The 16,610-nt window shown below is 38.7% G+C and overlaps 1 protein-coding gene across 2 annotated transcripts in view; it reads right to left on the bottom strand.

Annotated features, from left to right (window-relative positions):
• Positions 1 to 16,610, bottom strand: part of LOC111227906 (syntaxin-binding protein 1-like) — a 30,751-nt gene extending 14,141 nt beyond the window's left edge. For both annotated transcript variants that reach the window (XM_022753664.1, XM_022753655.1), the window contains exons 1-9: positions 16,549 to 16,610; positions 11,111 to 11,160; positions 10,936 to 11,017; positions 9,763 to 9,839; positions 9,403 to 9,481; positions 8,701 to 8,804; positions 2,185 to 2,333; positions 1,334 to 1,418; positions 291 to 421 (exon numbers count right to left, since the gene is read on the bottom strand). In XM_022753664.1, coding sequence (XP_022609385.1) covers positions 291 to 421; positions 1,334 to 1,418; positions 2,185 to 2,333; positions 8,701 to 8,804; positions 9,403 to 9,481; positions 9,763 to 9,839; positions 10,936 to 11,017; positions 11,111 to 11,160; positions 16,549 to 16,585 — 794 coding nt within the window. In that variant the 5' untranslated portion in view covers positions 16,586 to 16,610. The remainder of the gene's footprint in view (positions 1 to 290; positions 422 to 1,333; positions 1,419 to 2,184; positions 2,334 to 8,700; positions 8,805 to 9,402; positions 9,482 to 9,762; positions 9,840 to 10,935; positions 11,018 to 11,110; positions 11,161 to 16,548) is intronic.

Here is a 16,610-nt window from a genome sequence, read left to right as displayed (position 1 = left end):
AGTCTTCTATTTGTTAAAATAAATTTTAAAAAATGCCAGTGGGAATTAAATGCTTTTCCAATGGAGACCGACACTGAAGAATTTCATAATCTTTATGTTAGTGCATTAACCTTTTGGCTTCTTCCTTGTACTAAGACAGGGCACTGTTGTACCATATTGGCTGGGACATTTGGGTTGACTTAACCCAAATACCACTGAAATACATAACCCAAAGTAAGTGACAGTTACAGTAAGAAAACAACAAAATAACAGACAAATACTGAAAGGTGCATGCTGAACTGCAGCGTTACCTGTACACGTCATTCTCAATGCCCAGCAGGTCGTAGGCCATGGCCTGCAGCGTGAGCTCATGCAACAGAGGTGACACGGGGTCAAACCCACGATCCAGAATGAGCAGCTGGGTACGTGACTTGTCTGGACCCTGGAGGCATCAGAACAGACACACAACTCTGCACACACTGTGGAGGACTGACAGTTATTATCTACTCTTTACTAAATGACACAGGATCTGCTCAAAAGAAGTTTAAAATGTTGCAAACCACAGACTTCAGCTATCTACACCTCCCATTCTTTAAACAAGGCTAGTTCTAAACCTCGTCTATGTCTGGATCACATCTGGTAGATCCTGATTTTATAACTGCAACGTTGTCTGACAAAATCACCCAACACATAAATGAAGGTCAAAGACTGAGCTGTGATTTCAGCTGGATTTACTGTAACATGATCAGAGAGAAAGTTAACAGACAGACTATGTATTTTTTTTAAAGTTATTTAAGTTATATATTATTTGCAGCAACTGTAGCAAAAATGTGATTGTATGAGTTACTTAATTTGTGATTTGTAAAACAGGATTTGTGCACATGCAATGAAGAATTTGAAGAAGGTGAAACTGTTGTGTTGTGTTTGTGGGAGAGAAAAAATCTACAAGTGTCCTATAGCATCTTTTCTCTGTGACCTCCGATTTACTGATACACATGTGTGACTCTTTTATATATTACTACTAATTCCACAGTCACAGGTGCTCAGCTGTTTTGCACTTCATACTTTAGGTTCTCAATTTTAACTACTCCAGCTCCGTCCTTGTTGCCTGTCTCTTGGATCAACCTCCAGTCTGGCTGTGTTTGGAAGTATTTGCAAATAATTCCTGTACGTATTGTAACCTGCCTGCTATAACAGATTATACCACGGTGATGTTGGTCATATATGACTTTATGTGAATGCTGGGCAATGTATTCCCTGCACATTATCCAAAAGAAACTGACATAGTGACTTTTCAGGAATACATCTGCTTCTCAAAACTAGTCATTTAGTAATTTAGCTCCTAAGCTCCTACCTCTCCCATGGCGGGGTCATCAGCCTTGTAAGCGTCCAGCTTCTCCTGAAGCATCTGGGCCAGAACAGCACAGTCTTTGTACTCCCTGAACCAACACACACACACACACACACACACACACACACACACACACACACACACATACACACACATACACACGCACACGCACACGCACACGCACACACACACACACACACACACACACACACACACACACAACACACAGCATCACACAAAAACAGCTTTTTCAATCTGGAAATGCCCTTATGAAAAAAGCAAATGTTTCAGTTTACATGATCACATTTGTGTTTTACATGTTATCAAAATTCACATGTAAAAAAAAAAAGATATGTTTTCAACTTTACATGTGGATACAAACGTTGCATGTGGAAACGATAGTGACACATGAAGTAAACCTAAGTTTCACGTGTGAAATCACATGTATCTTAAAATCCATGTGGTAGCAAAATGTTTTTATCTTTATATGTGAATGCGAATTTTACATGTTTTTAAATTGAAGTTTCATGTTAACATGTGGGAAAAAACATTTCAGCAATATGAATGCAAACTTTAAATGCGAAAAGGATAGCACCATGTGTGAAATGAAACATTCACATGTGATGTGACTTCACATGTGATCAAAGGCAAACTTTTATATGTGAAAATCAACATTTCCTATGTGAACTGATATTAAATACGGACATAAAATGGAAAAGAGTCCAATACATGCTGCTAATGATATGTCTATTGATAATTATTTCCTGAAGAATTGCTGTATCAGTAGTAGTAGACTGAAAAGGTATTAAAATCAGCAAAAAAAAAAAAAGACTATTGAAATCAGCTGGTCTCACGCTCTGTATCGGACTCCAGGATACTCTTTAAGTGTGGCGCACAGGGTGGCCATCTGCTCAGCGCAACGCTCCAGCATGTTGTTCTTCACGTCAGCCTTGAAGGGGCTGTAGAAGTCCTGAAAGGCATCGACTTTATCCAGGGAGAAGACCTGGACACGTGGGACATGACAGAGACACAACCTTTGAGGTTTAATCTCAACTTTATTCCTGTGCCCAACATTTACACTGATTACTGCTGTACTGGTTGTCTATAAGGATATCTTAAAGGGATAGTTGGGATTATTGGACGTGGGGTTGTATGAGGAATTCATGCATAATCAGTGTGTTTCCTGCAGTAGACTCAGATCAGCGTACTACCAGTTAGCAGAGGCAGCAGGGAGCACTGGTACACTAGCAGAGCGATGTGCTGCTGTGGGCGGAGCCAGCAGGAAAAACCTGTTTTAGACACTTTAAAAACATTAATTGTAGCTTCATGTAGAATATTTTCAGTGCATTATCTTCTCGTCGAAACAGCACTTTCCTTTGGTTCTACATTTTTTCAACTGCTGAACGCGGCAGCAGCACGTCAGCTGAGTGAAACAGAAAGAGCTGAACTTCACTTTGTTTGGACGGGGAGATAAAGTGCTTAAAATATTCTACATGAATCGGATATTGGATTGTTACAGTCAGCGTCTTTTAAAAGCGTCTAAAACACATTTTTTTCTGCTGGCCCTGCCCACAGCAGCACAGCGCTCTGCCAGTGTACCGTGTTCCCTGCTGCTTCTCTAAACTGGCAGCATACCTGACGACCTCACACAACCCCACGGCAAATAACCCCAACTTCACTTTAACCTCAGTTGATTGAAAGCAAGGATGGATTATATTTGACACATGTATCATCATCATCATCATCATCATCATCATCATCATCATCATCATCATCAACAACCTTTATTTATTTCTCGGAGATTCATTGAGGGGTGACCCTCATTTTCAACGATGCCGAGATTAAAAATGCAGAAGGACAATAAGCAAACAATCAGAATACACAAAATCAGTTCCTAATAAAAGTTCCTAATAAAAGCAATTACATTCAGGAGGATTATGATTTAAGAGATTTAAAAGCATATTTCTAAATTGTCCCAATATTTAAAGTGTGTTGACCGGTGGAACATGCAGTGTGACCCAGTCCGCTTTGATGAGTGCCTGCATTGAGGTCTATTAGTGAATTTGTAAATTTATAAATTGATATATACTAGTGCTGATCTCACCTCACAGAGAGAGAGGACCAGCTGACCTTTTCATACAGAGTGCAATGATGGGTGTTGCAGGAATCCCCAGTGACATGTGAGAGCAGAGTGATATACAGTGTCTAAGGACTTAAGTGTGGTGACAGTGGCATGTCTATATATGACATCACCATAATCCAGAGCTTAAAGAAATACAGCCTCAACAATACTTGATCTACTGTACATGGGAAAGAAGGTTCTATTCCTATACAAAAAGCCAAGTTTCATCCACAGCTTTTTTACAAGATTGTCCTCGTTAACTCTAAAGGTAAATTTGTCATCTATCCAGATGCCTAATTATTTGTAGTGCTAATCTGGATTTGGCTAAAATCAATTTTCTTAGCGTTTGAAAACAACATATATTTTGTTTCACCAGGATTTAGTTCAGTGAGTACCTTGTGAAATGCATTGTCAATGAGCTGTAGATTCTCAACAGTCAATTGTATGGAATCTGCCCAGCAATATAAAATTGTGCTATCTGCATACAAATGAACCTTACACTTAGTTAATGTTTGAACAATGTCATTGATATGAATTGTGAAGAGAACCGGTCCTCAAATTGAACCTTGGTGGACCCCTTTCATTATTGGTAAAAAAGTTGATCAAATATTACCTGCTTTCACAAACTGCTGTCTATCAGATAGGTAGTTTTCTAACCATCTATAAGCGGCTGAGTCACACCCAGCATTCAATACTTTCTGTAGAGGCAGGGCATGGTCAACTAAATCAAAGACTTTTGACAGGTCAATGAACAAGGCAGCACAACGCTTCTTTTTATCCACTGCAGTCACGATACCATTTCAAATGAAAGATGGTGCAGAGATGGTGCTATGGTTGGCCCTGTATCCAGACTGGAGAGAGCTTAACAAAAAGTCTTAAGTTGATTGTTAATCAATGTTTCTAGAATTTTGAATGGACAGGAAAATTTAGAAATAGGACGGTAGTTGTTAAGGTCACTATGTGTTCCTCCTTTATGTAATGGAGTAACATGGGCAACCTTCCATACTTTGGGAATTATATCTGATAAAATGGTTGAATTAAAATAAGTAAGTAAATAAGTGTTATACATTCTGAAATCATCAGGGCAGAGAGCCGAGGAAAGAAAAGGTCTAGACTGTCTTCTCCTGTAGCTTTCTTGGAGTCAACAGCAAGAAGTGCTGCAGTGACTTCATTAGGAGTGAGAAGTTGGAGGGCAAACTGAGGAACATGACTTACATTATCCACTCCTGGATTACTCCCTGATTTACCTGATACTTTGCTAGTTTTAAAAAGGTGACCAGCTGCAGCAAATGTTTATCAAAAGCTTTGCATATTTCCTTTTGATCAGATATTACAGTTCACTACTTTCCAGAATTTAGCTGGATTTGAATAACAGCTAGAGATGGTATTTAGACAATAATCAGATTTAGCTTTCCCTACTGACGCTGTGAATTTGTTTCGTAACTGCCTAAAAGCAAACCAATGAGCAGGGTTTCCAGATTTTCTAGCAAGGACCCAAGCCTTATTCTTTAATTGGAGCAAGGCTGATATATGAGAGGTGAACCAAGGACATGACCTATCTTTAATTCTTTGCTTTTTAAATTGGGAGTGTTTATTTGCCACAGAGTTAAAAATATTTATAAAATGATCCAGTGCTTAATCAGCATCTGGGATATGTAATATATTTAAAATGTCACTATGATTAAGATCATGTAGGAAGGAAGGAAGGCTCATTAAAATTTTTAAAGTTTCTCTTTAAAACAATTTGTGACTGAGCTTTCTGCAGCCGCACAGCTCTAATGCAAGCTATTGGGCAGTGGTCACTTCTTCCCAGGTCAAAGACGCCAGAAGCAGCAATTTTGTCACTCCTATTTTTCTGTAGCCAAGTCTCAGTCAGCACCAATATGTCAAAATTGGATCATCTCAAGATCTCAAGACGGTCCATCTGAGATGATCCAATTCTTGATATTGAAGCAAACTTCTGGAGCGATGTATATAAGGTCTAACAGTTGACCTAATAGATATGATTGAAGGAATATCTTGTTCAGACTTGGGAGGAGTAAAGGTAGATAAAGAAAGTGGCTTGGAAGCTGATAACAATCCAAGCTGGGAACAATTCTAGAGGTCTGTGCAGTTATTGTAGTTAATTTAGAAATAGCAGCAGTACAGTTTGAATAATGACTATGAATCTAATGACTAATGAATCTAACCTTGATAGTGACTGGGATACCAGCAGGACCTGGTTTTGGGACATAGTGACATCTATGAGTGATTTCCCCAGAGGTGCTGGAAATTGTTTTTGATCCCAGTCCAAAGGAGAGGTGGTTGTTGTATGTGGAACCAAAATATGGACTGGGACTCAGTGAACATCATTCATTGATGGACCGGTCAATTCTGGTATGCACTAATATACTTTGATAAAGAGTGTTAGTGTCCTGTGATGATACAAACGGTGTTTTGAAAGGTTTCATCTATGACAGAAACAGGAAATAATAATAATTTGGGCTTAAAATGGTTCAAGGCACAATAATAAAAGAAGATATATTGGCTTCCAGAAGCTTCTGGCACTGGCTGACACTAATTAAACCCTTTTCCACCCACACTCACTTACAAACAACAACAAGTACACATGCACCCATCTGTTACTCACAAGACAACAATCCCTGTGCTTTCTCCTGTCACACGGCTCATCTGAACTCCCATTGCCTGCGGAGTATGAGCATTGGTCCCGTCAGCCAATGAGGTAGAGGGGTTGAGAAGAGGGCGGGGCTGTGGGGCTGGTATGATTTGTTCTGCCCTCTCAGGATTAAAACTACAGGACAGCAGCAGAGGATTGACGACTAAAGCTGATCCAACACAAAACAGTCAGTCTGCTCCTCTTTCTCCCCTCTGTTCAGGGACTGTGTTAATATCACAGGCCCAGGTGGGGGCGGAGGTGTGTGTGGGGGCGGGGAATTTAATATATTCTCACTTTGCTTAGGAAATGGTGCTCTGACTTTTCCTACAGCACTGGCAGGGGCCTCCTGCTTATATTTGAATTCATCCTTTCCTTGAACATTTCTCAACCCACTTTGCAAACAAAACATCTTTACAAATGAAATTTGTAATAATTAAACCTCTACTTAAATAGCCTACTCTTGATCCAGATGTTTTAGCCAACTATAGATATCCAACCCCCCCGATTATTTACCTTTTATCTGATTTTGGATCAGGATTTAAAGTCCATCACAGCACAGAAACATCTCAGAGAGACATTGGATGGAACACCTCAGCCTCCAGTGCTACCATCAGAAAGCTTGGGGTCACTTTTGACCAGGACATTTACTTCACACATAAAACAAGTCTTTAGGACAGCCTTCTTCCACCTGTGCAACACTGTGTCCAAAAACTAGTCCATGTATTTGTTTCCTCTAGACTGGACCACTGTAATTCTTTATTATGAGGATGTCTCACTAACTCAGTGAAAAGCCTCCAGCTGATTCAAAAATGCTGCAGCATGAGAACCAACAGGAACCAGAAAAAGAGATCATGTTCCTCTTTCTTAGCTTCTCTAAATTAAAAAAGAAGCTCACAGTACTCTACCAGAGCCTCCAGCTATCAGGCTCCTCTCCTGTGGAACCAGCTCCCAGTCTGGAATCAGGAAGCAGACACCCTCTCTACATTTAAGATCAGACTTCAAAATGTCTTATAGTTACAAGTAGGGATTTTAATAATTAACCATTTAACCGTTAACCGTCAAAAATAATTTTGACCAATTAATACTATCAGTTAAACAATTAAAAAATATGTTTATACATATATGAGAGATGATCCCGCTCATCGGACACTAATCCTCTCGACTGGTGGGAAGCGAATCAGATGTGCTTCCTGAGGCTGGCCGCTCTAGCAGGTGCTATCTGTGCATTCCTGGGACATCGGTATCATCCGGTCTCACAGTTAACAGACTGACAGCAGACTAACCCCACAGCATGTCCACATGTTGCTATTTCTGAACAAACACCAGTAGACAAGCTGTCCGCCATGCTGAGGACGGAGGTAGACCTGCCCTGTTTCTTTTATTTTGAGCTCTGAAGATGCAACTACCAGTTTAGGTTTTGTTCACCTGTTGGCTGCTTTTGATCATTAATTAGCCGAGAGCGGAGAAGGAGGAGGAGGAGGAGGAGGAGCAGGAGGAGGAGGAGGAAGAGGAAGAAGAGGAGGAGGAGGAGGTTTTCCTTACAGTGCTCCTGCTGCTGGAGGATTCAGTGTGTGTTTTCATTTTGTTAAACTGTTTATACATTAGAAAGTCTGGCTGCGATTTGCTATTTATTTTAAGTTATAAGTATATCTAGGCTATTATGCTGATTCTGCACATGTAAAAATTAACCCATACATATATACGTACATATATATGTATATATATTGATATATATATATTGGTATTCCATTCTAAATAATACATTTTGATCTTGTCGGTTAACAGTTACTGGTCGGTTAACGAGGGTCGGCTATCGGTCAGAATAAAAATTCAAAATGAGCATCCCTAGTTAGAAGACGTTACAGAAGATGTTAAGGGGGAATTCTTAGACCTTGCGATATATGGGAAAACTAGAATTCCTGCCTGGTGGTTGTATGCCTCCACTAAGCAGCCAAGTATCAGGAGATATGCTCACAGTCTCTCCTTCCTGAGTTACAGCATTGAATAATGGCAAGGTGTGTTTGCAGAAAATTATGATGTCACAGTGAAGGTGACCTTTGACCATTTGGATATAAATGAACCCTTATAGACATTTGACTTAAGTTGTGTCATAATTAGTGAATGAATTTGTGAGTTATGGCCAAAAATGTGTTTTGTGAGGTCACAGTGACTTTGACCTTTGACCACAAAAATCTAATCAGTTTGTCTTTAAGTCCAGGTGAATATTTTTTACCAAATTTGAAAAAATTCCCTCAAGGAGTTACTGAGATATCATGTCCATGAGAATGAGACAGACAGACGGAAGGACAGACAACCCGTAAACAATATGTCTCTGGCTCTGGCTGTCGCATGTGCGGAGGAATAACAAAAATACATCAAACGTAAGTTAATACATCCATCCAAAGTATGCACACGCACATGGATCAAATAATGCTACAAGAATGTCCCATCCAACATCTTAGCATGAAGAAAGTGACACTAGAGGAAGGTTTCTCTGCAGGTTGACTGACATCCTTCATCATATCTGAGATAGATGGTTATGAGCGGCTGCCGTGGTCTAATCCCAGACTAGACAGACTAGACTAGACTTACCTGTGATTCATAGGGCAGAAAGGCGACATGGATCTCAGTCAAGGCCTTCATGGCTTTTGAGGCTCGGGATTTGGTCAACAGCCCAAACAAGGAGTCTGGGATTGCTGCAGAGAGTCAGAGAAAAACACTGTGAATGTCAGTCTTGGATATTGTTATTTTCTTAGATTGGAAAACATTTTATTTCACATTTTATTTTTAAAGAAAATAAGGTTTCTCTTCAAGAAGAACCAGTATTACACATACATAAGATCAATGAGTAGACTGCCATACAAATTGGGACATGGAGTTTGAAAGAACATTGCATTATGGGAAAAGTAGAATCGAGCACCACCCAGAAGCCACATCCACAAGTCCAGTCTGAATACATCAAGACAGGCACAGGGCACTGTAAAACTATGAGGAGGGATTTTATCAGTGTGACAGTCATTTTATCTTTCATCACAACCTTCTGCATCAGCAGAGTCTCATTCAGCAGAGATGCTTCACAGCAGTGTGGTTCTCCTGAGCAAAGCAGTGGCCAGTTTGAGGCACCTTTCCGGTTTTTTTCATATTTTACGAGCTCCTGATCTCGTAAGTACGAGATAAGGTGTCTCTTTTATTTTTTTACTCTGTCAATGCAATGCGCTTCCGTAGTTTCTTGTTGAGCTTTGAGTTTGTAAATGTTCCGTCTATAATTTGTTGGTGTGGACTGGATTTACTCACTGTCGGTGAAGAAGACGTGAGCAGCTCGGTACTGTTGAGACTGCGGGTCTCTGAAGTCGGCGATCAGACCCTCAACAGACTGAGACAGCAGAGAACAACGCTTTAACTCACAAGTCATCGCTCTGTTCACAAAGTTAGTGGAAAGAAATATTTAACAATAACCCAGTGTGTTTCCTATTTTATCATAACATAACAGTTAAAAGAAGAGCAACACCCCACCACACAAACTCACTATAACACCCACTAAAAAAGCAGCATTTCTCAGTTGCTGGACAAATTTTCAACATACTGTAGGATGCAGAAATTCAATGAGACGTCAGTGGGTTCTGTTTAATAGGATTATCAACAGCCTTCATTTACCTCATCTGAGGGCGTGATCAGGTAGATGGCCTCCATGCTGGGTAGAGGCTCACGCCGCTTGCTTATGTCTTCTACAACTGGAGAGCACAGGAAAACAAACATAATCAACACTTGAACCAATATTCTATCAACAGCTTGATTAAACTGGAACTCAGCTGTCTGAGTTTGTGGTGTGTAGGACCCTCACCGCCGTCAGGTGAGTCAGTGTTTAAGGTTTACGCAGAATCTCTGCACGAAGGAACATGAGTGACCTGAATACACAGCAAACAGTTGAAGCTTTTCATTTCTCAGTGTAGCCTCTGCTGGGAGGCTGCACTCAATTCTTTGTTGGCATCCAAACATTTTTATTCTTCTGTATATTCGGGCAAGTAACAGCTAATGGTAAATCAGTCACTGTGTTATTTGTTTATTGGGGTGTAGATATCATTTCAGCCTTTACTTTCGGAGTCAAAGGGGCTTTTGTTTTTCTGGATCGGCTGTGAGACATTTCTCCTTTATTAATGACTAACATTACATCATATGTCTATAATCTTGCCAGTTTACATCGATGGAGGGAAACAACAGGGCAGATACTTAGTGTCTACTATATTTTTTTTTTTGCATTTGAACCAGTGATTCTTTTTTACTACGTCACATTCATTACATCATTATTACACTAAATATTTATAATATAACATAATAATAACATAATTGTGTTATTCAATCCAAATGATTATTCTTTCTTAGAAGCACAGTTTGACATTTTGTGACATACACTTATACTTTTTTCTTTCTTTGTAAGAGTGAGATGAGAAGAATTCTACCAGTTTATAATAATAATGATAATAAAAATAATCCTTGTTTGTAGAGCAGTTTTCAAAAGCTACATTACAAAGTGATTGACAAAGACAGCAAAAAAAAATCAATAGATTTCAAGAGAAGAAAAACAATCAGGGGAATGAAAACCAATACAGAGTTATTTTAAGAGAAATAAAACAATTCAAGGGGAAAGTAAAACCAGGAAAAGCTCTCGTATGTTTTAAGACGAGTCTTAAAGGAGGTCTCGGATTCAGCCTTGGGCAGATTGTTCCAGAGCCTCTGGGGCCTGACTGCAAATCCTCTGTCCCCTTTAGTTTTTCTGACTTTATAGTTACAGGTGAAGTGAGCTGAGGTGACCAGGGTGGTTGGACTTACTGGTGATTCCTTCTGACATGATGTCTGTCATTTTACAGCAGGAGGAAATCATCCTCATACTCAGCTTGTCCACCACCAGCACCTAAAACACAGTTACACACAGAAGAGTTTTATTTCAATATTTTGAGTGGCTGTATTAGTATTCAATGAATGATTACAACAACAGGACCATTACCTTCCATTTTCCTTTTTCTCTTGCCTTCTTGATGACATTGTTCATTATCTCTGTAAAGAAAGAAAATGTAATTACACGTCATTTAAGAAAGCAACATAAAACCTGAAAACCTTCACCAATGATGAATGACCAAATCATTCTCAACAGTCTGGTGTTAAACCCAGGATCACTAACCCTTACCATGAACAAGCATAATGTATGAAAATAACATTAAGAAATTCAAATTTGATATTATGCTTGATTTTAGAGAGCTGATTGTAACTCACATTCAACTCAAATTCACTTTGTCTTCCATCTGGTTTTTGTGCAAACATTTCTGTATATATACAGTATCAAACCTTGCGAGATTTGGTTTCTCTGAGTGTTAACCGGAAATTTGCTATATTATTGACTGGATCACTCAGAAAACAGAAGAGACTCTCAGCGCCTCCTCTCCTCTGATTGGCTCACCGACCTGTTGTTACTAGAGCTCCAGAGAGAAGCCTGAGAGAGGAGATGTGAAACTACACTGAGATGGTTTTTGGTTCTTAAAACCATAAATATATCTTTTTATGGATAAACACTTATAAATAAAAAAACAGGTTGAGAGGAAAATATAGAGCTTTAATTATATTTTGCCAATACATCAAATGTGTTAATGTGTAATGTTGACTTTAACTCTGCTGGATTAAATAATCTGGGAAAAATAATGAGTGAGCCTATTGATTTCCCCTTTTCTCCCACTCTCTGTCCATAGTTTGTGAAAACATAAGAAGAATTGTTTTAGTAAGATGCACAATGGAAGTACAATATATCATTTCAGTTATGATGTCTCACTGCAAAATGTACACATTTTCTTCAACATATGGCAAAGGATTTGAAGCATTTGATTCTTGTCAGTATTGATTAAAAAAAAGAACATTTCTGTAAGTTGACCCAGTATATCCAAATATCATGTCATTGTTGTCAAGAGTTAAAGGAATATAAACCCGAAAACAGGTCGAAACTACAGCTGCACAATATGAAAAAAAAAAAAAAATCGTATAGTGATTATTTTGGCAGATATTGTGATTTCAGTTGGAATGATCATTTTTTTCATTTTATTTTCACAGAAAAAAAAATAAAAATAATGATGATGTGATTGTTGTTGGTCTTGTACCCAACAAACATGTTCCTTTACATCTGGAGAATATGATTTGTAGGCCACCACTACACTTATGGCGCTAACAACACACAACAATGTTGTGACACTTTTCACCTTCATCAAAAAAAAATTACAGCTCCTGAGATTTGCATATTGCACTTGGCCATATTGCGGTTTCGATTATATTTTGATTAATTGTGGAGCCCTTGTTAAAACACCTGAACACTGCGCTTTTGATGTGACAGCCTTGATAACAGTAACTTGACTTTCTGAACGCATACTGTATGTACATGTCATGACAGCGTGATTGTGCAAATCCTTTTCCACTGGGAAAAATGCCTCCACAGCTGCAGTAACTGCACAGCAGGAAAACTCAGGAACATGATCCTCTCATGAGGAAAGTGTACAGCAGCACAGCTCGCAGCAGGTACATCATACCTTATATAATGTATTATTATCTATACGACAGAGGGAATAACAGAAGGAGGTGAGACAGCTCCTGAGGTGTGATGTTTGAGAGACAGAATCCCACGTTTCACAACATCCTGTCACTCGTGTTGATGAGCAGCGTCCCAATTTTCCCCACTGGGGTTTTAAGTCCTGTCCAGTCTGTCAGCCTGAACATGAAGGGCCCACTGCAATCACTGCATCTAATCTGCTCCCAATCCTCTTACCCCATCCACCATTCTGGGCCGTTTCTGTGTCAGCGGATGTGATGTCACGAACACACACACACGCACACACACACACACACACACACACACACATTCTCATCCTCCAAAACAAGTCAACATGTCCTGTTTCCGCAGAGGGATGGGGTGACATTTCACGTAAAGAGCTGCTCCTGAGATGTTAGAACGACATCATCATGACACTCAGGACACGTAACATATAACATGAAATATGAGATAGCTCTTAGATGTTTGTCACAGATTTAGTGAAACATTTACATGATATTTACATGATTAATCATAAACATTTCCATAAAGGTGGATCAGATATTTCAAAACGCAGTCTCCAGTCAGTCAGACTCTGTTGTCTGACGAAAACTAGTAATGACAGCAGGCTAAACCACATATACATCAGTGAATGGTCCTGTTTATCCAATTAGTCATCGGGATTAAGTGGAGGTGAGTGAAGGAATGGGACACCTGACAAGCAACTTTCATAAGCAGGATAAACAACAACAGGCTGCTGCAGCTGATAGATCGGTCTATAATCCAGGTTTATCATATAGTGTTTTATCACAGTAACTAGCTCTACCTATCTGGGAATAGCTCTTCTTCAAACCTCTACAGCCCTGCCACAAGCACTGCTGTGTCCATGTTGAATAGAGAATCAACATAACATTCTTTTCAAATAAGGTGTGTCAAACTAATACACATGGCACTTAGAATATATATTTTTTTAATAGAAAAGCTACAATCATAAAAATGTGGAAGCTCGGTTCTGTTAGTGAAAAAAAAAAAGAGAAATACATGATAGAAAAATATACATATATATATATATGTATATATACATACATATATATATATATGAGGAAACATTGCTCTGTTTGCCTTGTGCTTTAGTTCTTTTCTTTATTTCAATTGTCTGGTTCTGAATGTTTTGCAGATACATTCAATTCAAATCCTGATTATGTTTTAGTGTAATCTGTGAAATGTAATCTGGATAGCATTGCATTCTTTAAATTAGTTGTCTATAAATATCATTTTAATGATACAGGATGTGTATTTTGATTAAATTGATAATCTGACTACATTGGCAGTTTGTTTCACTTCATTATCAGCGATTCTGTGGCAACTCAAAGGTCTTGGATCAAGTATTACCTCTTTAAAAAATAAAGCTGCATTACAGTTATTTCTTTCTTGGGGCCAGCTAATCAAGCTGACACTAGAATACCAAACTAGTCAAGTTACAGGAAGTTACAGCGTTGAATAATGGTCAGAAGTATTTTTACAGAACATTTTGATGTCACGGTGAAGTTGACCTTTGACCTTTTGGATATAAAATGTCATCACTTCATTTTATCCTATTATGCATTTGTCATAATTAGTGTATGAATCCATGAGTTATGTTCAAAAACATATTTTACGAGGTCACCGTGACCTTGACCTTTGACATTTGACCAGCAAAAACTAATCAGTTCATCCTTGAATCCATATGAATGGAATGGGCAGACTGACGGACAACCCAAATGTCTCTGGTCCTGGCACAAACACAACAGTGACAGATTGTCAGATTATCTCACTTGTTTCAGTGCATATCAAATTGTTTTCAAAGTTTTGTATTGGGACTCCAGGCACTCAGGCACCCTTAAGAGAAATCCTGCATTACCTGTCAAAATGTATATAGTGCATTTTCCTACATATTATCACACACAGGAGTCATTAGAGGCCCATAGCTCATTTTTGAAGAAATAAACTCTTGCTAGGACAGGACAGGTCTTCTTACTCTTCTGTGTTTCAGTTTTTGTTTTTTTTTCCCAATAGAAATTGCCATGAAAATATTATTCTATTGATATTTTTCACTTATATTACTGTAAAACTGATCAGCTCTGAACAGCCGAATGAGTCCCTGTTCCCTTGGCAGAATGTGTTAGCTTCTAGAAAATGACAGGCTGAATATTTAATACATCCTGTTTCTGGGAGATCTGCTGACTGCCAACTACATCTGTTCACGAGATGCCACAGCAGAAATGATTCATCCTGACAGGGCTCGTAATGACTCAAAAATATGGCATATACTTGGAAAGTAAATTTATCCTTTTCCGGAATGATCACTGAGATTTCCACAAGTTTCACATGATTGATGTCACTGTGAATTCGTAGCCTGTCTCAAACAGTAAAATATGAACCAACAGAAATATCCTCAGCCACTGCAGAGAGTTCACTTATTATTACAGAGTATTAATTACAGAAGTTAAAGAGTACAGTTTAGTAAATTATATTAGCACACTGCACAGCCCACCATCTAAAAGGCCTAAATAAGTTGCAACTTATGACTTTATTAATGTTATGAGATCACTGACTAAAACTTGGTTGCTGAATCTAAGGCTGCCATAAACCTGAACCAAAATCAATTCATTAACAACTCACTGAGCATTTATTAATTGATTACCAATATTACCAATATTATTAACTTATTACCAAATAAAAGGGATAACCACCAGCTAATTGAATTTTTCATGACCGATGCGCCAAAAAAGTTTGGTATTGACATCCTTTTCTTCTTTCCTTTTTTTTTTATAATTCATTAAACCTTTATAAAAGAGTGACTCATTAGGAAGAGGCAGCATTAAATCCAACACTGAGACTGGAAATGGTAAGGTTTAACTTTAAGTCCCCATATTTAGCATTTATTAGCATTTATTAGCACTAATAGTTTATAACACACTATAATGTGTTTATAAGCAGATATAAGGGCATTGCTTGTTCATTAATATACAGTATAAGTCAACAAATATAAATTCTCCTCCAGGAAGATACATTGACAGTATTACAACTGTCTGAGTGTCATGTCATTCATTATCTTGCCATACAGCAGCCTCCACTCATGCGTCATTTACAGTAATAAACAACTGTATGTGCTTACAGCTACACACAGTGTGTTATAATCCATTGATTCAACGTGTAGCTAGTGATTGTTTATAAATCTCACACAGGCCTTCAAAGAAAAAACATCAATGACATGCAGTCTAAAATAATGACTGCATGATGTTTCATTATGGACTATGTGCAGCTGACAGTAGAAACAAACGCTTGTTTGGTTGTTACTGTGGATCTTCCCCCTGCACCTCTCCTCCTCTGACAATGATGTCACAGCACTTAATCCACACAGGCAAAGATTAGCGAGGCAGGATTTACACCAGACCAGGACCGTGCTCTTATATGAATGACAAACGCCAAAAACGGGCCAGTGAACACAGAAACTTCCATTAAAGTCCAACCGAACAGCACCAGACTGCTTCGTGTTAGTAGACTCAATCTCACTGACAATAACATGTGGAGAAACAACCGTCTGCAGAGCCGCATGGTTCGAGTGAATCTGCGCTACTTTTGCGCAACGAACTTCCCAGAATAAAAAAAACAAACAAGTGTAAGCAGGGCTGCGTTGTGCTATATTAACATCAATAATCAGAACATGTACATAGCGCTCATCTCACAGTAAAGGTCTGGGGTAGCCCTTCATGCCTATGCAATGGGTTTACATATCTGTGGAATAATAATCATTACATCAGCTGTGGATGATGACTTTGCCAACCTTTTACAAAAGTGAAAATATTCTAATAAATAAAATAATAATCAGTTCTTACTATCTCCAACAACTGCTTTTAGTCCCAGTGGTGCCATGATGACCCCTGTGTTGCGCGTCCAG

Source organism: Seriola dumerili, unplaced genomic scaffold (assembly GCF_002260705.1).
Source record: "Seriola dumerili isolate Sdu_G_001 unplaced genomic scaffold, Sdu_1.0 BDQW01000017.1, whole genome shotgun sequence".
In the NCBI taxonomy this organism is placed as follows: domain Eukaryota; kingdom Metazoa; phylum Chordata; class Actinopteri; order Carangiformes; family Carangidae; genus Seriola; species Seriola dumerili.
The sequence above is the reverse complement of the archived record's forward strand: the minus strand, read 5'-3'. Positions and strand labels throughout refer to the sequence as shown.